Here is a 21,163-nt window from a genome sequence, read left to right as displayed (position 1 = left end):
GGCGCGGCTGGCCTCGCAGACCCGGGCCGGTCCCGCCGAGGGATGCCCTAAGCTCTCTTCAAGCCCTGCCGTGGCTCGCGGACGCTCGGCGCGCGGGGGACTACAGTTTCCAGAGTGCCCTGCGGCGACGGGCGGAGCCGGGGAGTGCCCGCAGCCAATTAAGGGGTCTCCGGGCGCTGCCGGGGAGCGGCAGGTGGAGCCGGGCCGTGGGTGGGCGCGGAGCCAGGTCCCAGGAACGCGTCCCGGGGCTCGCTGGCTGGGCGGGAGTGCGTTGCGAGCGGGGCGGGCAGTCGGGAGGCGGCCCCGGGGACGCGACCGAGCGGGGGCGGGGACCGCGGCCGCCTGCGCGGTTCCGGGTGCTCCCGCCGCGCGCAGCCCGGGGCGCACTTGACCGGGGTCTGGCTGCGGGGAAGGGCGGGTCTGGGGAGAACCCCCGAGCGCCGCGGCGTCTTCCAGCTCCTCCTCCTCGCGGCAGCCGGAGCCACAGCCCGAGCCCGAGTCAGAGCCGGAGCCGGCGCCACCTCGCCCCCCGGCTCGCGCGCCCCCAGCCATGGCTTTTGCCAATTTCCGCCGCATCCTGCGCCTGTCTACCTTCGAGAAGAGAAAGTCCCGCGAATATGAGCACGTCCGCCGGGACGTGGACCCCAACGAGGTGTGGGAGATCGTGGGCGAGCTGGGCGACGGCGCCTTCGGAAAGGTTTACAAGGTGAGGGCGCTGGGGGTGGGTGGCCCCGGGAGCGTGGAGCGGCTCCGGAAGGAAGGGGCGCCGGCCCCCGTCAGCCCTGGCCACGGCTGAGGAGGGCACAGAGGGGCTGCCGGTCTTGAACTCGGGGTCCTGCGCTCCGCCCTGGGGACCCTCACTCAGCCCGGCTGGTCCCTGCGTGCCGGGCGCCCCCTCTGGGCACGGCCGCTGCCCCCAGCTCCGTTTCTGGGTACTTCCTGTGCGTCTGGCACCGCTCTCGGCGCCGCAGGGGGAGACAAAGGGGCGCTTATAGGACCTTGGCATCCGAGACGACGCATCCGCTGTAAAACTAACTGATTCTAGGCATACTTTTTAAGACTGGCCACACAGACGGTGTGAGAACGCTCCGAGGCGTGGAGACCGAGAAACTGGACCCAGGCTGGAAGGGTTGGGATCGGTGGAGTGGGGGACGCACCTGGAAATGAGCCAGAAAAAGGGGTGGCTCTAGAGTGAGGGGTTAGGCTTGGAAAGGTGGGCTCGGGCTGGGCAGCAGGGAGGGGAGGTCAGGGCCCTGTGAATATTGCCCTTCGGGGATCGGATTTGATTGTGTGTGAGTCACAGCCTTCCAGTCTTCAGTCACCTTTCCCTGGAGGAATAAGGGGGCCGAGAGCTTTTGTGGAGGCATGGGTGGGGCAGAGCTGATTAATTCTAGACACGTTTTCAGCAGGTCATTGTCTGGTTCCTGCTCCTGTGAACCAATTCTGAGTTGCTGAGTTGTACTGGGGATGCAAACACATAGGGCTTGACTCCACCCTTTCCCTGATCTCCTTTCCCCCAGGAAACCTTTCCTGAGAGAATCCCCCATGTTAAGTTGCTGTATAACTCCAGGAGGGATCTTCCTTCCTAAGACACCAGCACCCTCCTTCGGGTTCCAGTAGCTTGTGCACCACTGTGACCCCAGGATTGCTGGACCACAGAAGGGGCTTCTCTGGGCCCACCTGGTCAGGACTTGCCCTCCGCCTTGAAAGTGGTCTGGAGCCTAGTTAGGGAAGTGTAGTCCCGGGAGGACCCAGCATGAGCATCACCTGGGAGCTCCTTAGAAATGCAGAATGGCAGGACCCACCCCAGCCTTGCCAAGTTAAGAGTCTGCATTTGAACAAGATGCTCTGGTGATTGCTAAGCACATTCCTTTTGAGAAGTACTGCTCCTAGACGCAGTTTGAGGCTAAGGGGGCCCATCTGGGTGCCTGTTTGTTACCATACTACCACCCCTCCGAGCCCGCACTTCCTGTTACAGGGTGGAACCCCACACTGGAGCAGAGGTCCTGTGGTTGGAAAAGCAGGCCTCTGTATAGCTCACACCCGTGCCTTTCAGGCTGCCTTGACTGGCTGCTCCTCTCTTCTTGAGGGCTCTGCATGTTTCTGAGGCCAGGCGGCACATCTTTCTTTACCCTTCTCAGGGTGGCATCTTCCTCCTCGTGGCCCTAGGAGACTGTCCTTAGGCTTGCATCTCTCCCCCTGGACATACAGCCAGGGTCCTTGCCTTCTCCAGACAGACCCTGCCCTTCCAGATGTGCCCTGACCATCATGAGGGCAGCTGGACCCTTGGTCAGCTTACCACATTCTCCTTTTTCCAGAAGGTTCAGTTGATGTTTTTAGTGCATATTGTTGGCTAGCACTGGTATTTTTTTTTCTCCAATAGGGGCTGGCTTTCAGTTGCAAGCTTGCCCCTCTCTCCCAGTGTATCCTGGCTCCATATGGTTTTCTTTTCTTTTTCCCTCCCTCCTCTCCCCTCCCCTCCCCTTCTTTCTAAGATTTTATTTATTTATTTTAGAGAGCAAGAGAGAGCATGGGAGCACTGGTGGGAGGTGGGGGGCTGGCAGAGGGGAGGGAGAGAATCTCAAGGAGACTCCATGCTGAGCACAGAGCCCAAGCGGGGCTGAATCTCAAGACCCTGAGATCATGAGCTGAGCTGAAACCAAGTCGGTCACTCAAAACACTGAGCCACCCAGGTGCCCCTCATTTTCTTTTAAGCCTAAATGCAGAACTTTACTTTTATGCTGGTAAGATTTCCCCTTGTCGGTTTCGCTTGTCATTTCCGCCCGCTTTAGCCCTGTAAAACTCCGCTGCCACTCTGGAAGGTTCATACAAAGGAGCGCATCTGATTCACAAGTTATTTTGTCCCCTGGTTCTCCAGAGCAAGTGGACCCTTTTTAAGTGAATCTAGTTCTCAAAGCTGTGAGCTGGTTGCACCACAGCTCCCCCCCCCCCCCACCTCCGACCCCATGATTTTCTCATAATTAAGACAAAGGACAGCTAGAGCAAGAGAGCCATGTGATGGCCGATGTACCTGGACAATATATTATATCACTTACCCGCTCATCCAGCCCAACCTCATGTTGTATGTGGGGATACTGGGGCCCCTGGAGTAGAAGGGACTAGAACCCAAGGCTCTGAGCTTCAGTTTAAGACTTTCCTTAGTTACCCACTATGGAAGACCCACCCTGGATTGAAGATCCCTGTCAACCTTGCCTCCTATTCCGATGTGCGGCTTTGCTCAGCTCCTTCAAGTTGAAGTGGAGTCAGGTAGTGCTTTACTGAAGACTCTCATCAGTGACCGGAACTCCTTTCCACTTCCTTGTTTCCTGGCATGGCCACTGGGGCAGCAAAGGCCAGCAGTTCCATCTAGGTTTTTTGGCTGGGACCAGAACTTACATGTTGACACAGCGCCTGGGCAGCTAGCTGGCTGTGAACTGGCAAGAGATGGCCAGCGCCGTCTCTTCTCTCTGTCCTAGAACGAGCAGGTTCTCCTGGCAGCCAGCATGGGAAAGTCCTTCCTGAGGACTTCCCTGGTGTATGCTGCCTTAGAAATCTCAATTTGTCACATGCTTGCTAGGACAGGACTCTGACTGCAGATTTCCTGACGACCGACCGTCTTGCAGAAGCTCAAAGCCTAAACATTAGCAGTCTCAAGAAAGGAGCCCCCTTTCTTCTTTTCTCCCCGATAAACCAATGAATAGTTGGCCTCAGGAGAGAAAGAGGAGGGTAGGATTCATTCTGGGCGGAGTCAGGGTCATTCTCACCGAATCCTTATGCAGTGCAAATTGATTTCAAAAGAAAATCATTTCTAGCTCATTACTTGATACAAAGCAAATGTTACACTATATATATGTGGTTTCAAAATTCTTGTCCTTTATCATTTCAGGATGCTTCTTAAACATCCTCTTTATTCTGAAGACAAGGTAGAAAGGGGAGGAAGTGTTTGATATCATCTTGAGTGGAACAAAGGTGCTTTCAAGCAGGACGTGCTTTCTGTTACAGCGGCAGGGCAAGTACTCACGTGCTGAGCACAGAGCGAGCAGACATCAAGAGTTGGGTTAGCAGGCTGAGATGACTTTCCTGCCTTTTTTCCCTCCTTTTTAAAGATTTTATTTATTATTTTTATTATTTTTTAATATATTTATTTGTCAGGGAGAGAGAGCACACGCAGGGGGAGCAGCAGGCAGAGGGAGAAGCAAGTTCCTCGCTGAGCAGGGACCCCGATGCGGGACTTGATCCTAGGACCCTGGGATCATGACCTGAGCCGAAGGCAGACGCTTAATCAGCTGAGCCACCCAGGCGCCCCTAAAGATTTTATTTTTAACTAATCTCTGCGCCCAGCGTGGGGCTCAAACTCACAACCCTGAGACAAAGAGTCGCCCCCTCCACCATCTGAGCCAGCCAGGTGCCCCATTTTTCTGCTTCGTGAAAATTACTTTGGTTTTGATCTTATGTGACCTTTAAGTTGTTAAGAGGTATATGGTTTTGCAAAATTTGGAGCATACAAGGAACATTTTTTTAGGTAAATGGAAAAGCATCACCCTAAGTCCCATCAATTGCTCTTCACATTTCGATCTATTTCCTTACAGGCTTGATCATTTTTTATGGTGAAAAAAATGTTTTAATGCCGGGTTGTGATCTTACATACCTACAGTGTTTCATACTGTCTTTCATTCCTAGAACTTTCTGTATTATTCTAAATGCTGCCTGCATACCTTCTGGGATGGCTCAGTGCTGCCTTGATGTTTATCTTATTGGCTATTTAACTTTATTTTTTTTAAAGATTTTATTTATTTTAGAGAGAGAGTGTGTTTGTGGGTGGGGGGTGCAGGGAGAGGGGAAAGGGAGAAGAGGAGAGAGAATCTTCAGCAGACTGTGTGCTGAGCACAGAGCCCTGCGCGGGACTCGATCCCACCACCTGAGATCATGACCTGAGCCGAATCCAAGAGCTGGAAGCTTAAGTGACTAAGCCACTCAGGTGCCCCTAACTTTTTTTTTTTTTTTTTAACAAGTCCTAGTTGATTAAGTGCTCATTATTTAGGTGCCAGGCACTGTGCTAAGAGCTTTACATAATACAGTCAGTTCTGCTCTAAGGTAAATAATGCCTTCCCCAAAAGATCTTGGTGCTGAGCAAAATCAGTAAGAACCTTAAAAGCCTTATAAGACACGGTGCTAAGGGCAGAGCACTTAAAAACTGCAGCAGGAGCCACTAAAAAAAAAAAATTATATATATATAGAAACCTAAGGAACGGGTGATGCAGTCGTACGCAAGTTTATGGATAAGACATACAAGGATATTACAATAAATACAGCACTGGAGGGTGACAACGACGCGCTGGGTGCTGTGGCCGTGGTGGCAGGAGCCGTGGCGGCAGGGGAAGCGGTGGGAGGAGCATTATCTGAAGTCAGGCGCTAAGTGGGACCCCAGATGTGGCGTGGCCACAGGCCCCTGACAGATGTCTGAGGCGTATGCCTGTGCGATGTGGGCGTTTCTTCGCCGCGGGTTCGGCTGGGTGCAGTGTTTTCTGTTCACCTAGTGTTTCTGGTCCACAAAACGGCACCCAGGCAAACCCGAATGTAGCGTTTGGATGCAGTTGTTCTGTAATGTATCGATGGTGTCGGGACGACATCGGTGTTTCCGAAGTGAGCCTTAGAGCAGGGCTGTCTGTTGATGAGCGGGTTTGCTAGAAAAGTTCTTGTGTTTTAAATCCTGTTCGGGCTCAGCTCTCAGAAGGGAATTCCCGGGTGGAAGGGAATGCCTCTTTGAGGGCGGATTTTTAAAAGCGAGAGAAGTCAGTAGAGGCTCCCTTTCGTCCCTTGCTCTGGCCAAGGGCCAATCCCCGAGTTCCCTGGGGCCCTGGATGGGTCTGCCCTCCTGGAGGACGTCAGGTGCCCTCCAGCCCAGAGCCCCATTGTTAACCTTCACCCTTCAAGGGCCACATCCTGCCCTGGCCGCCGGTTCAGACAAAGCGGAGGTTCAGGGAGGTGGGAGCCAGCTGTCAGGCCTTCCGCCCCTCCCGGCCTGGGCCCTGCTTTCGCCTCCTCTCCTGCCCCGAGTTTTAAGGCCTGGGTTTCCGCTTCCTCTGGGGCTGCCCAGGGCTCGGCCTGTGTGCCTCCCCTCCTCCTCCGGAAAGAGATCTGCCCCCAGGCAGTAACCTTATTTCCGCTCAGCCTAGTGTTTTTAAATAGAAGTCCATGCTATTGTGAATGGGTTCCTGGCTTGGTCCTAAACTCCAGTGGCCTGAGCTTCCTGGGGTGTCGCCGACCTCAGGGGGTCCGCTTGTGAGCAGTGGATTTAACACTGCTGGCTGGTCTCTGGCTGGCTCCAGAGCAGGCCCTGGCGTGACGTGAGCTCAACAACTAAGCGGAACCCTAACCCCCACTTCCCTGTGGGGTCCCCTGGCCTCCCGAGGTTACGCGGACCAGGGGACAACCCCAGGGGCTGCCCGCCCCACAGCCCCTGGAAAACAGCCCTGCATGGTCACTCCCAGTTTCAGCTGCCGCTGAGGGCAGTAGGACAGGGTGGTTACAGGAAGAAATTTGGGGCTCAGTGGGATCTGTGTTTCAGGCAGGGCCAGTGACCTCGCACTCCGAGCTTCAGGCTCTTGTCTGCACGGGGGCAAGATAATTTGGAGGAGAGGAGGGCTGAGGGAGCCGGGGAGGAACGGTACGCTTAGCACCTGATCCCTACTCAGGAAGTGGGCGAGAAAGGAAGATACTTTGTTATTTTTTTTTTAACTGCATTTATTTATTTATTTACTTAAGATTTTATTTATTTATTTGAGAGAGAGAGAGCACGAGAGAGGGGAGGATCAGAGGGAGAAGCAGACTCCCTGTTGAGCAGGGAGCCCGATGCGGGACTGGATCCTGGGACTCCAGAATCATGACCTGAGCCGAAGGCAGTCACTTAACCAACTGAGCCACCCAGGCGCCCCGATACTTTGGTATTGTTGATGCTTGTGGTATCAAAAAGAGAAGGTCCTGACTAGTGACTGCCACTTCCCTGGGGACAAGGAAGAAAGAGTGTTTGTAGGGAGAGCCCACCAGTGCGAGCTGGCTTCTTGATGAGTGCCAGGTGGAGACCACACCAGGTGAACTTGTACAAGGGAAACTTGCAGCAACTAAGGAAATCACAGGCCGAACTTCCAAGGCGGAGACTCCCTGAGCAAGAACGAACGGGTTCCTTTTGTCTAGGGTTAGGATGAGTATTGAGGAAGGGGAGCCTTGTCACTGCAGGTCGAGGCGGCTGTAGGGTCGCGCGTGCGCCTTAAGGAAACCTGCGTCTGCATACAGTGTATGCTGTGTCTAGGGGGCTCGCGCTCCTCCTCGGGCGGAGATTTTCGTGTTCTAATGAGGGGAAGGTGACTGTCGGTCACTCCGTGGGTCCCTCCATGGTCCATCTGCACAGGTGTGAGTCGGGGGTAAGCTCCAGCCGGTCGGGGGGTGGGGTCTGGGTGGGCGGAGCTCTTTGTGCTGGCTGTCATCATTGCTGGGGGGTAGTTTTGGTCCCCATCGTGGGATGCTGTGTCCACCGTGTCTTTGGCCGGAGTGAAGAGAGAAGCTGGAAAGAGGAGCCTGAGGGAAAAGGAGGGACGGAGGTGGGCGTGTACAAGCAGGGGAGCAGTAAAGGTCAGGTCGTGGGGTCTGGCGGGTGAAGGTAGCTCGGGTCTCACACCAGGGCTTCCCCACCTTGGCACTGTTGAGGTTGGGGGCGGGGGGAGTAGTTTGTGGGAGGGGCTGTCCCGCGCGTGGGAGGATGGTAGCAGGAGCCTTAGCTTCTGTTCATTAGGAACACCACCAGTCCTGGACCCTCCTCCCCCGGGGCCCCCCAGTTGTGACAGCCAAAAATGTCTCCAGGCATTATCACGTGTCTCCTGGGGGCAGAGTTGCTCCAGCTGAGCTCCACTGCCTGATACAAGCGAACTGGTTCGATTCGGTTTGGCAAACAGTATTAATTCACGTCTGTGTGTCAAGTCCCCAAGTGTATGATGAAAGACTCAGGCCTTGCAGCCAGATGGACCGGGATCCAAATCCTGGCTGTCCCGCTTCGTAGATGAGCGATCTCAGGCCAGTGGCTGGTTTCTCATGTGTAGAGCCTGTTTCCTCATGTGTGGGGTGGGGCTGAGCCAAGTACTCACCCCACAGGAAAGGCACAGCATTTGGCTCCTAGGAGGTGCTCAGCGTGGCCTTCGGCCTCCCCTGCTGCCGGGCGCCCGGGGTGGGGGGAGGGAGAGCGGGTTCTGCGGGTTGAGTGAGCTGTAGCAGGACAAAGGCAGGGCTCATGGGGAAAGGGGAAGGCTGCCACCAGGCAGGGCAGGTGCAGTGGCGATAGCAAGCTGGAGAGAAGCCTGGCCCAGGAAAGAGGCCATAGAGTAAGTCCTGAGGTTGGCAGTCGGTGGCCCTGGAGGCTGGTATGGCCTGTGGACTGATTTGTGTGGCTCCCACGGTGGCTGAACCAACGTTGAAGTTGTTGCCAGCATTTTGAAATCATATTTCACATAAAGGCCCCCTTCCCTCTGGCTACCACCAGTGTATTCTCTGTATTGAGGAGTCTGTTTTTGGTTGGTTGTTTTGTTTTCTAGATTCCACATATAAATGAAATCATATGGCATTTGTCTTTCTCTGACTGACTTCACTTAGCATGAAACCTGTTAGGCCCATCCACGTTGTCTCAGATGGCAAGCCCTCAGTCTGTTTTATGGCTAATAGTAATGCATCGTCTTTACCCATTCGTCCATTAGTGGACTCATGAGTTGCTCCCGTGTCTGGCTATTGTAAATAATGCTGCAGTAAACAGAGGGGCGCAGAGGTCTTTTTGAATGAGTGTTTTGCTTTCTTTGGGTAAATACCTAGTAGTGGAAATACTGGGTTGTGTGGTATCTCTTTTTTTTAAAAACATTTATTTATCTAGAGAGAGAGTGTGTGCACATGCGTACGTGGTGGGGGGGCAGGAGGAAGAGGGAGAGAGAGAATCTGAAGCAGACTCCCTGCTGAGCGTGAGGCCCATCGCGGGGCTCAGTATCACAACCCGAGATCATGACCTGAGCCGAAATCAAGAGTTGGAGGCTTCAGCGACGGCACTACTCAGGCGCCCCTGGTATGTCTATTTTTAATTGCTTGAGGGACCTCCATACTCTTCTCCACAGTGGCTGCCCTGATTTACATTCCCACCAGTAGCGTACGAGCTTCCCTTTTTCCACGTCCTCACCAATTCTTATTGATTCCTGTGTATTTGATACAAAAAGTCCTGACCCGTGTGAGGTGGTATCTCTTTGTGGTTCGGATTTGCATTTCCCTGATGATGAGTGACGCTGAGCATCTTTTCATGTGTCTGTTGGCCACCTGTGTAATAGTATATGTTATTTAACGTGATGTAGCCAAGTATCATTTTAGCATGTAATAATCAATATGGAATGGAAAAGATATTTACTTACTGATTTGTTTTTTAAAAAAAACTTTTTATTTTCATGGGACTCGAACTCATAACCCCGAGATCAGGAGTCTCTCACTCTACTGACAGTGCTGGCCAGATGCCCCGAAAGAGACTTCAGTATTCTTATTCCACACTCAGTCTTTGGAATCGGTTTTTGTGTTTACAGCCCATCTCAGCCTGGACTAGCCACGTTTCAGGTGCCCAGTAGCGACATGTGGCCGCTGTCCTGTGCAGTGCGGATTTGGCGTCTGATGTTCAGCCCCACCCTGTGCCCTCCTTCCAGCCCCTTCTATACATTGCAGTTGCCTCCTCGAGTCCAGTGGTCAGTAGGTTTGGGAGTTGGGCTTGGCCGGAAGGGCTGGCCAGGGCAGGGCCAGATCAAGAACACTGTTTGGGACCAAGTCAAGAAGGCCTTGAATGGCAGGCTGAGGAATTTGGTTGTGATGGTTTTGAGGTCAGCTAATGTCCTGCTTGCCCTGAGTCCCCAGGGCCTGACCAGGGCAGCCTCGTGCAATGTTAGAGAGGAGCTCTTTTTGGGTGGTCACCAGAGTAGGGGACTTAGGGGGTGCCAGAGCCAGGTTTCCTGGCTGCGCAAGGCCGGGGTGGCTACTGATGAGTGAAGGCTGGGACAGAGTGGCCACACCCTGGTGACTATAGCAGGTGGGGGTAGGAGGGAAGGCCAGAGCTGTGGTCGGGGCCCCGGTCAGAGCCCAGGGAGAGGAAGTAACTGATGGAAGGCAACCAGCCCAAGAACAAGATGTTGTATGTGGGTGGGTGGCAGGAAGATTCTAGAGAGCAAGGGATGGTTGTAAGGAGGAGGCAAGAAAGCAGAGACGGTGAGGAGGGAAGGGAAGCTGACGTTTGCCGGGGATCGGAGATGGCACAGGAACTTGGATGAGTTTCTGGAGTTAAAGTCTGGCTTTCTACGTCTTGTGGGTTGTGGGATCCCGAGAAAGTACTTAGGCTACCTCTGTGTCTTTAGCTGCAAAGGGGCGCTGGGACTAGGACCACCTCATAAGGGGATTGGAGGGTGAAATAACCCATGGAAACCACTTGGCTCAGGACCTCAGAAAAGCTCAGATAAACGTTAGCCGTCAGAACGATTAATTGAGCACCTACTGTGTGCCAGGCACTGCGGGTTCCAAGGTGAACAAGGTGAGTGAGTGGGGAGTTGCTCTTCTCTGTTCACCATTTATGCTTCTGCTAGCCCCATGAAAGCCAGGGGTCAGCAGCCTCACTCCACACCTGATGAAGCAGAGGCCCAGAGGGGCACATGGGTTGATTTGCTGAGACTCACACAGCTTTTCCATGGCAAAGCTGGGACTTGACCCTCAATGTCTCTGGCTAGGAGCCTGTGCCTTTTCTCCTGTACGGTATGGAGGGAAAGACAAAGGGTGTGAGGAGAGGACCCAGGGTCCCTTCAGTGTGGTGTCTCTGTGGCCTTGGTGTGTTTGGAGCCCAGGAATGCGACCCTCCTTCCTAGGCCTGCCTCAGCCTCAGCTGGGTCTGAGCCCCCAGACGGTGGGGGTGGCCTGTCACACAGAGGAAGTGGTGACGGGTGTAGGAGCGGGTGTAGGCAGGGCTCCAGCTCACAGAGGAAGTGGCAGGGGAAGTGGGCGAGTGTCACGGTGGGGAAGCTGGGTGCTCCTGGCCTCCTCCTGGAGCTCTGGTGGGTGTGGGCCTGCTGTGCCACAGCATCCTAAGGCTCGGGGTGCTCCTGGGTGCTTCCTCCTCCCTTCCCCATTCTCCCCGCCCCTTCTCCCTCCCTCCCCTGCACTCACCTTCCTCTTCACTCACTCTTTTCCCTCTTCCCCTTTCTCTCTGCTTTCTCCTTTGCTGCATTTTTTTTTTCTTTCTTTCCCCATAGCTTGCTTATTTTGTTTTCTTACACTAACAGGCAATACCAGAGCCAGAATTCAGGCCCTGAGACCCAAGAGGTTTGACCACATGCTGGTGACTGAAGAGTTAACTCTAGCCAGCCTCTGTCTGGAGGGAGGGGGGATGGGGCCACTGAGAGGAGCTGAAGGAAGTATATCCCTTTTCTGTCACAGGACCTTTGCACTTGCTCTTCTCTCTGCCTGCCACTCTCTTCCTACTACTCTGCACAGCCAGGGCTCCTGCTCATCCCCTGGGTCTCAGTTCACATGTCCCCTCTCAGAGAGGCCTGCCCTGTCCACCCGTGCCTCCCTGACCGAGGTGGTAGTGCTGATTTCCTTCAGAGCTCCAGTCACAGACTAGGTTTCCTTAGTGTGTCTCCTTGTTTATTTTCTTTTCTCTCCGGAAGCTGTAAGGCCCCTGAAGGCAGGACCTTCTTGTGGCTAAAACAGTAGATGCTTGTGGTAGAGGCTTAGCTAACTTCTGCTGAGTGAGTGAACCGTGAATGAGTAAATGGCAGCCCGCCTCCCTCCCTCTGGGCAGGCCCAGCACTGTGATGATGAGCGTAGGCCCCGGGGATCAGTGCGGAGCTTTCTCCTAGTTTCCCTGCCTACTTGCTGTGTGACCTTGGGAAAGTCACTTCACCTCTCTGAGCCTCAGTAGCTTGAGCTGGAAAATGGAGAATCAAATTAGTGCTTCCCTGAGAAAACTTGGGAAGACTGAGTCATGGCCAGTCCTTCACATAGTGCTCAGAATGGAGGGAGAAGGGAAGGTGGCTGTCGTCGTCGTCATTGCGCTGACGATTCTTTCTGCTGATGGACCAGAACAGCTTCCTGAGGATTGGTGGGCAGAGTCCTTGGAGGCCCCTGGCCCACCTCCCCTTGTTTGTCATGCAGGAGGCTGCTTCCTGCATCGATGTTGGTGCGATGTGTTCCTGGCGGGGGAGCCTGGAGCTTCTTTCTCTCTCGCCCTGTTATGACGGTGAGCGTGATTCAGTGATAAAGGGGCTCCGCTTCGCAGTCTCAGCCCCACGCTGCTGCCTGTGGCCCTGGCCGGTCAGTCGGGGGCAGCCGAGGCCACTCTGGTTGGTGGAAGAGCGACATTCGTGCCCTGAAGGGCGCGCCTGCCTTTGCCCTCCTTCCTGGAAAGCTCCAGCCTGTTTTGTCTGGGAGCCCAGGCCCCATTCTTGGCCTCGGAGGCTGTTGCCACCATCAAAGCTGGCTTTGTCACCCTGAGGCAATGACCCCATCAGTGCTGGCCCGCTTCCCTGTTTGGCCTTGGGGTTCTTGCTACCCTTGTGCGTCTCGGAGGGCCCTAGGGCCGCAGCTCTCTTTCAAGCCTCTTCCTTCCTCAAGTGCCCTCCACCCCCCCACTAGGAGGTGACAGGGAAGCTCCTGCTGCTGCTATTGGCCCAGGAGGGGGGACTGGTGCCTGTGTTACTGAGGAACCCGGGCCAACTGTGTGCCGAGCCTCTGCTCTGTGTGCAGAGCATCCACCGCGGCCAGCAAGGTGATCCTCAGAAGACCTGTGGAGCACCCCACCTCCCGCCGGAGCCCCGCCTCTGAGGCTCCCGACTTGGTGCCTTTCACTTCCCAAGTCCCAGCTCGGCCACTGTCTCTACTGTGTGACTTGGGGCGAGGGACGTTGCCTCAGTTTCCTTTCCTGCAAAATGGGGATAATACCGTCTGTCTCACAAGTGGGACATCCTTCTTGTCCCACACCATGGAATATTGGTAGGAGGTACTCCCAAAGGCTAAAGGCAGTTATCTCTGGGATTATGGGTGGTGTTTTTGAATTGAAGTATAATTCATGTAGTGTTACGTGCGTTTCAGCTGTACCACGTAATGATTCAGCAGTTCTCTGTCTTTATGCCTCTGTCTTATGAGGCCAGTCCCCAAGGACACGCAGCCAGGAGACAGCAGGACTGACCTGAGCATAGCTTCACACGTTTTAGGTCTAGTGTTAGCCAGGGCATGGGGGCGGGCTACCCGCCTGCGTGACCTCGAGGCCTGAAGTGGCCCAGCCACTCGGAGAGCCGTCTGGCGTCTGGAATAAGTCTCAGGCCTTTGGATGCTGCACCGTGGGGTGGTGTGGGGGCCCGACAGTAGGTCCGATCTGTGCTGGACCGGCCATTCAGTGGAACGGTCTGTAGCTCTGGGAGGTGACGCTGGGAGGAGTGTTTTGTGACCCAAAGGGCTGTTTGTGACCTCTGGTAAATGGCAGGACAGTCATTGCAGACAACGTAGATGCGTACTGTTCAGTGAAACCGCCAGTCCGTGTGTGCAGTTCAATCCCACATTTATTTATTTATTTATTTATTTGAACTATTTTATTTATTTCTTTGACAGAGACAGCGAGAGAGGGAACACAAGCAGGGGGAGTGGGAGAGGAAGAAGCAGGCTCTCAGCGGAGGAGCCTGATGTGGGGCTCGATCCCATAACGGCCGGATCACGCCCTGAGCCGAAGGCAGACGCTTAATGACTGCGCTACCCAGGCGCCCCCACTTTTATTTATTTTTTAGTTTTATTTTAAAGATTGTATTTATTTATTCGAGAGGGAGAGAGACAAAGATAGTGACAGAGATAGAGCACAAGCGGGGAGGAGAGGGAGAAGCAGGCTCCCCACTGAGCCGAGAACCCCATGGGGAACTCGATCCCAGGACCCCGGGATCATGACCCGAGCCGAAGGCAGATGCCCAACCATCTGAGCCACCCGGGCACCCCTAATCCCACTTTTATAAAGTAGGGAAGCATGTATTTGTGGAGAGCGAGAGAATAACGAGCAGAAGTTTGTGGGGTGCTCACTACGGTCCAGCTCCGTTCGAAGCATCTTTCATGTGTGAACCCACTGAACGCTCACGGCAGCCTGTGAAGCAGGAGCTACGAACGTCTTTAGTGGACGAAGGAGGAACGTGAGGGTCACACAAGTCCCCTGAGGTCACACAGCTGGGAAGTGTTAAGGTGGGTACGGCCACACTGCGGCATACTGGAGGGGCTCCAGAATGCAGCAGGGGAACCGCAGGATGATTCAGGAATCCTGTGTGATACTCCGTGCTCGCTGCAGTAAGCGTGGTCACCATCTGTCACCGAACGACGTTATCACAGTGTTATTGACTATATTCCCCATATTGTATTTTTATCTCCAGGACTTCCGTATTTTATAACTGGAAGTTTATACCTCTTTTTTTTTTTTTTAAGATTTTATTTATTTATGCGACAGAGAGACAGCCAGCGAGAGAGGGAACACAGCAGGGGAGAGGGAGAGGAAGAAGCAGGCTCCCAGCAGAGGAGCCCGATGTGGGACTCGATCCCGGAACGCCGGGATCACGCCCTGAACCGAAGGCAGACGCTTAACGACTGCGCTACCCAGGCGCCCCCTTTTTTTTTCCTTTTTAAAGATTTTATTTATTTGACACATACAGAGAGAGAGCACACAAGCAGGGGGGAGTGGCAGGCAGAAGGAGAGGGAGAATCAGGATCCCCGGGAGCAAGGAGCCTGATATGGGGCTCGATCCCAGGACCCTGCGATCATGACCTGAGCTCAAGGCAGACTTTTAACTGACTGAACCACCCGGGCGCCCCAAGTGTGTACCTCTTAATCCCCTTTATTTCTCCCGCCCCCCCACCCGCCTCTGGCAAGCACTAGTTCTCTGTATTTAAGAGTCTATTTGTTTTTTAGATTCCACATATAAGTGAAATCATAGGGTATTTGTCTTCCTGTTTCCTTTGTATCACTTAACATAATACCTTCTAGGTCCACTCAAGGGATTATGGGTGCTTTGTCTTCTTTGTAATGTTATATCTTGAAGACGGTCTTTAATGAGTGTGTGTTGCTTTTAAAATAATAAAAAACAGCACAGAAAGTACTGTTGATTGAAAACATGGAGCAGTTTTCACCTCCGAGGTTTGGAACTGCCTGGAAAGTGGGGCTGCTAAGAGCGCGCGTCCCCCAGGGTTGTGGTGACGATGGAGTGAGGTAAGCCCTGTACGCTGTGCGGCTGGTGCGGGTCGCAGAGGAGGCCCTGGCTCAAGCTGCTCCCTTCTTCTCTCCCTCCCCTGGGCCATTGACCCCAGGCTGCCCTGCTGCCGTGACTCAGCACCCATTCCCCTCTGGGCCCTGCTCCAGGGAGAGGGAGCTCTGGAGAGGTGGGAGCAGAGGCCCTGTATCACCTCACCTCCTTTATCAGCAGTAGGTGGGGTTGGACCCCCATCACTTCTGAAGAGCTGAGATCTGAAGGCTCCCACCTCCCTGGCCAAGGACAGGTTGCCCGGGTTTTCGGTCAAGGCCGTGGCGTGGTGTCTTTGAGGCCAATCCTGTTGGGTTTTGGTATTTTCATGTGCTAGCCCAGGAGGCTTTGGAGGCTCCGGGTTTCCCTGCTGTGCCCGGATGGCTCGCCAGGCTTCTCTTCCCCGAGGGAGAGGGTATTAAATGGCCGGCTTTGGAAGGCACGCCACCCCTCTGCTTTGTGCCTCACGATCTTTACATCCTTAAGTGTCTCCTGTTCTGAGACTCAGCCGTCTCATTTGTCGCGAGCTGAAACTTGGCCCAGCGATTATTGATAGGGAAGTGGTTTCTGTCCACTTGGCAGGACTCATTAACTGTGTGTGCCCTGCTCAGTCAAAGGCTTTGGCTTCTCCGAGGTGTAGAGGAGACCGCGTTCAAAACCAGAGACCAGCGAGAGATTCAGGCATATACATATATTGGGGAGAAAATGGACTTCTTGTCACTTTCCTTTCTGTGCTTACGTGGGGGCATCATTTCTTTTTGTTTGCACACAGATATGAGCACCAATTCATCCATCTGTTGTTTTAAAATACTTAGTGTAGGGGCGCCTGGGTGGCACAGTCATTAAGCGTCTGCCTTCGGCTCAGGGCGTGATCCCGGCGTTCTGGGATCGAGCCCCACATCAGGCTCCTCCGCTGGGAGCCTGCTTCTTCCTCTCCCACTCCCCCTGCTTGTGTTCCCTCTCTCGCTGGCTGTCTCTCTCTGTCAAATAAATAAAATCTTAAAAAAAAAATACTTAGTGTATTTTAGTGCTAAACGTAATAATAGTAGATATATTGGTGAGCAAGGTAGACATGCTTTTAGGCTTTTGAAAATCAAAAATACACAGTTCTAAGAGAGGACTTAGTGGATTGATTAACAGCCAGTAGTTGACTGATTAACCCACGGTGGCTTCTAAACTTTCTCCTGTGTCTCTGGAATTGTCCACGGGACTGTCAGAAAGCGACAGCCTGGTTCCTTGCCTTCCTGAAAGGGCACTGAGCTGGTAAGTGGTAGAGTTGGAATTTGAACCTAGGTCCCATGCTGTTTCCATTCCACAAATCACTTGGAAATTTGCCCATTTCTGGGTTGGACAAGGTAGGGACATGGTGGGATGCAGTAGGTTAGGTATTTGTAGAAGTAACTGTCTTGGCTACATTATCGAGGGCCGGAGAGAGTCTGGTATTCGTAGAAGCCAAGGACAAGGCAGGCTCAAGTGCCTTTTGGGAAAAAGACTTAATTGATGTTTACTGCCTGGTCCTACTTTTCATTCCTTTATTCCTCTCTCATATCTACCTGTTCTCCCATCCGCCCATTCGTGCTTCTGCTCACTCACTCTCCCATCCGTCCATCTGTCCATCCTCCCACGTGCCCATCCTTCCATACCCTCCCTCCCATTCATCCCCCCTCCATCTAGCTACCCCCCTACCCTCCCATTCATCCGTCCACTGCCCATCTGCCTGTCTGCCCACCCATTCTTCCACTCACCCACCCTCCCATGGTCCTATCTATCCACTGGCTATTTTGGGCTAGGCTCTGAGGGGTAGACTAAAATGAGTCAGACATGGGCTTAGCCTTTCAGAGCTCACAGCCAGGTTAGAGAATCTTGGAACACAAATGACTGGGGCACCGGGAGGTCTGTGGAGAAAGGCCTAATAAGGTGTGAAATAGTGGTCAGGAGCTGGGGTTCTGAGCATTTCACGGAACAGGCTGTGATTGAGTTAGACTTTGTGGAATCAGCACAGTAGGGGGAAGACAGTCCAGGTGGAGGAAAGAGCAGAAGGAAAGGCATGAAAGTAGGAGGCAGGAGGGCACTGGCCATGGCGGGGGGTGGATATAGGGGGGGTGGCGGAATCCTGGAAAAATAGGCAGGGCAAGTCACCAGGGCCCTGCGTGCCAGGCCAGGGTGTTCAGGCTTTGTGTCAGGCAGCAGGGAGCCGTTGACAAGTGCCCAAAGAGGGATTCTGGTTGAAGGCCATGAGGGAAGAGCTGGGGAAGGAGGACTGGCACACCTGGAAACTGGGTGGGAGCCCCTGGAGAGGTTTCCTCTAGGGGGCTTCTGAGGGGAAAGCTGGGCCTGCGTCAAGTCCTGACAGCGCTTCCTAGCTGGGTGGCCTGGGCCCGGGGCCTTCCTTTTCGCTTAACAGGAGCAGACAGCAGTGCTCTGCATACCTCATGGACCCAGCTGGATGCAGGTGGGGTGCTGCTTATCCTGCCTCCAGAGACCCTAGGAGGCCTTGGCAGGCCGCCATCTTCCTGAGGCCCACAAGACCCAAACCTCTGGAAGGCTAGGCTGTGGTCCACGGGCTCCACTCCTCAACTGACTCATGCGTGTCAGCCAGGGGCATTAGTGGAGTCTGAGCCCAAGGCCACCTTGGCCGCCTATCCTGGCTCTGTGTCTGCTGCCCTCAGAACACCCTGCTTGCCTTTCTGTTGGGCCCTTTCCCTGCACGTAGCCGGTCCTGCTGTGACCTTCCAGGGCCAGATTTCCTCCCTCGGTAATAGAGTCGAAGCCTTTCCTGTGATGAGTAACAGATCTCGCCGTGCGAAGAGAAAATGCTTTCGGGCAGGGACGTCACGGCCGTACACTGCAGGACGCAGACCGAGTCCCTCCTCGGTTCCAGTGGCCTGAACCGTATTTGACACAGCCATCCGGAATCAAGAGGAGGGGGAAAATGGAAAGCTTTAGCCTTGTCTCCTCCGTTCTCTGGCTCTGACCGCACGCCCAGGCTGCTCGTCTGACAGGCCCGCCGGGAGCCTTCCCTCACGCCTGCCGCCCAGCCACGCTGCTAGGAGCCCTCACTCGTGAGTGGTCACCACTGAGCTGCTTCTTCCCCCTCTTTGACGGGAGACCTTTGTTTCTTCCTAGAGAAAGAAATACATGTCTGAGGCTGGGTCTGGAACATGGGAGTGAGTTTTAGATGCCCCCTCACCTTGGTGAGAAAGTATTTTCTGCCAGGTGCGGCCGTGTATGCAGAGCTGCCAGTAGAACTTTTTGCAGTGACGGCAGTATTCGGTTTCTGCTCTCTTCAGCGTGGCAGCCACCACGCTGGACAGACGAGGGTGCCCATCCCTGGATATAGTGAAGACAAGGTCAAGATAAAGTGGTCCCTTCTGGGCACCATGCCCGGTCTGTCCTGGCTGGGACCCCTGTGGATAATTGTCGATGTCATTGCGTGAAATCAATTTTCATAAACCGCTTGTACTCCGTATGCTCTGTTTTCAGGTCCTCCTTATTTTTTTTTTATTTATTTATTTATTTTTTTTTTTAAAGATTTTATTTATTTATGTGACAGAGAGACAGCCAGCGAGAGAGGGAACACAAGCAGGGGGAGTGGGAGAGGAAGAAGCAGGCTCATAGCGGAGGAGCCCGATGTGGGACTCGATCCCATAACGCCGGGATCACGCCCTGAGCCGAAGGCAGACGCTTAACGACTGCGCCACCCAGGCGCCCCTGTTTTCAGGTCCTCCTTATTCGTGGATGCCCAGAATTTTCCCCAAAGTTCTAACTTAGCTACAATTTTATTATCCTGCTTTGTCGACTGTTATGGCTGTTTTCTCTCATTACTGTACTGGCCTCCTTTTTATCGTTTTGAAGGGCTGCTCCTATCTCACTAAGTTAACCGTTGTCTTACGGTTGAACAGTTAGTTTATTTGCACTTTTTGCCGTCATTCCCGACTACTGTGAACATGATCCTAGTACCTTTCCTTTGTTGTCTTTATTTGAATAATTTCCTGGCCTTAAATTCTTAGGAATGAGGGATAGCAGGCTTTAAAAACCTGTTGCCGGTTTTTGTCTTCGGAAGATTGAGCCCGTTGTTGTCAGTAATGAGCATACCCATTTTACCACCTGTTTGGTCTCCAGCACTGGAGGTTCCCGTCATTCCTTGTTTCTGGTAATTTAATGAACAAGAAAATTCTTCTGGCAGAAGAATCCCCTGGTGTCTGTTGCCCGTGGCCCGTGAGTAACCACGTTTTCTACTTGGGTCTTTGTGTCCTGGACTATCAGGTAGGTCCTCTGAGAGGCCTCAGGGAAGGTCACTGGGTAGGTCGTGGCGACCCGTTTGAAGGTGGCCTCTGTTACACGTGCGTCGTGTGGTGAGGTACGTCTGTGGACCTGTGTTCTCTGCTGGAATACCCCCGGAGATGGCGAACTTACTTACTGTCTGGTGGCAAACGTCGGAAGTCCGGAAGGGGGTTTATTGGCTCATGGAACTGAAAAGTCTACGGATAGATCCTGTCTTCAGGAACAGCTGGCTCCCAGTGTCCCCAGACCTCATCATATGCCCTCCATTTGTGGGCCCCGTTGCCTTTGTCAGGGCCTCCTCCTCAGGCAGGGTCTCTGAAGGATTGGCCACATGGGCTATAAGACTCTCCAGTCTTTCATTCTGTCAGTTTAGCAACCCCAGAGAAAGAAAAAAGCTGCTTTCCTGATAACTTAGCCCCAAACCCCAAAACCCAAAACTAACCCAGAACCACCCAGACACAGCCCCGTTGGCCTGCTTTGGGTCACTTGTGCAAGTGTGAGCCACTGGCTATGGCTGAGAGGGTCAGGAATGGGTGGCTGGGCCTGGGCTGTGCACTGGGACCTGGTGGGCCCAGCTCCTTATGACTCCCTTGTACCAAGGGGGAGAGGCAGTTGCCAAAGGGAAGGAGAGCTGTGAGTCTGCAAGGGGATAAGGCAGCTGTCCCAGATTGGACCTTGGTCACTGCATTCACCTTTGTGGACTGAGTTTCCTTATCTGCAGAGGAGATTGGGGAGTTGGGGTGTAGGAGTGGTGGCTAATGTTCTTTTTGGTCTCTGAGTTCTGCGATACCAGCTCTTTCCCTGGAGGAGGAGGGAGGGACACAGTGATCAGCCTGCGGCTGGGAGGAAAGGGGGTGGGCCTGGGGGTGGTCCCCATCAGCTGCTGCTTTGTGGTTGACTTTTAGGAAGCCCCTGGCCCCTGACTGGACTGGCCGGGCCCCTTGGGTGGGGCAGGGCTCCCTGCTGGGAGAGTTGTCCCCACCTCCTCCAGGCTGGGCCCCGAGAGCTGCACAAGGGGGAAGATTGTTCCCACAGAGGTGCCCGGGCCAGTAAACACAAGTGGCCACTGTGTGTCTGCTCTCAAGGGTGTGGGCTGAGGCGTTAGTCACTGCCAGCCAGCAGTGGAGGGCTGGGCGAGGGCTCCCCCGTCCTTCGCTGGACCCCAGCCTTGCCTCAGCCAGTGGGAGAGATGGACGTCAGAGGCCACAGGCAGCCATTTGTTCTTTATGTGACTCCTTGCCTGTCAACTCCCACAGGTGCCCCATTCACTTGGACCACCCTTAGCTTTCCAAGACCCACCCACTCTGCAAGATGCCCTCACATCTGACCACGGAGGGAGCCTGGGCGTCATTTCTCCACCCTTCTACTGTACGAGGGGGAGACTGAGGCCCCAGACAGCCCCTTTGCCGAATTTGACCTCGGGCAAAGAGGTCAGCACATGGACGCTGAAGCCACAAGGGCCTGAATTCACCTCCCAGCCCTGTTATTTACCTGCTGTGTGTCCTCGAGCAAGGGACTTCACCTCTCTGAGCATCAGTTTTCTTCTCTATAAAACGAGGCTCTGA

At 54.0% G+C, this 21,163-nt stretch overlaps 1 protein-coding gene across 1 annotated transcript in view; it reads left to right on the top strand.

Annotated features, from left to right (window-relative positions):
- Nucleotides 1-313: 313 nt before the first annotated feature.
- Nucleotides 314-21,163, top strand: part of STK10 (serine/threonine kinase 10) — a 122,795-nt gene continuing 101,945 nt past the window's right edge. Inside the window, exon 1 of the mRNA XM_026510969.4 lies at nucleotides 314-706. Coding sequence (XP_026366754.2) covers nucleotides 551-706 — 156 coding nt within the window. The 5' untranslated portion in view covers nucleotides 314-550. The remainder of the gene's footprint in view (nucleotides 707-21,163) is intronic.

This window comes from Ursus arctos, unplaced genomic scaffold (assembly GCF_023065955.2).
Source record: "Ursus arctos isolate Adak ecotype North America unplaced genomic scaffold, UrsArc2.0 scaffold_15, whole genome shotgun sequence".
Taxonomy (NCBI): domain Eukaryota; kingdom Metazoa; phylum Chordata; class Mammalia; order Carnivora; family Ursidae; genus Ursus; species Ursus arctos.
This window is presented reverse-complemented; position numbering and strand designations above follow the sequence as displayed.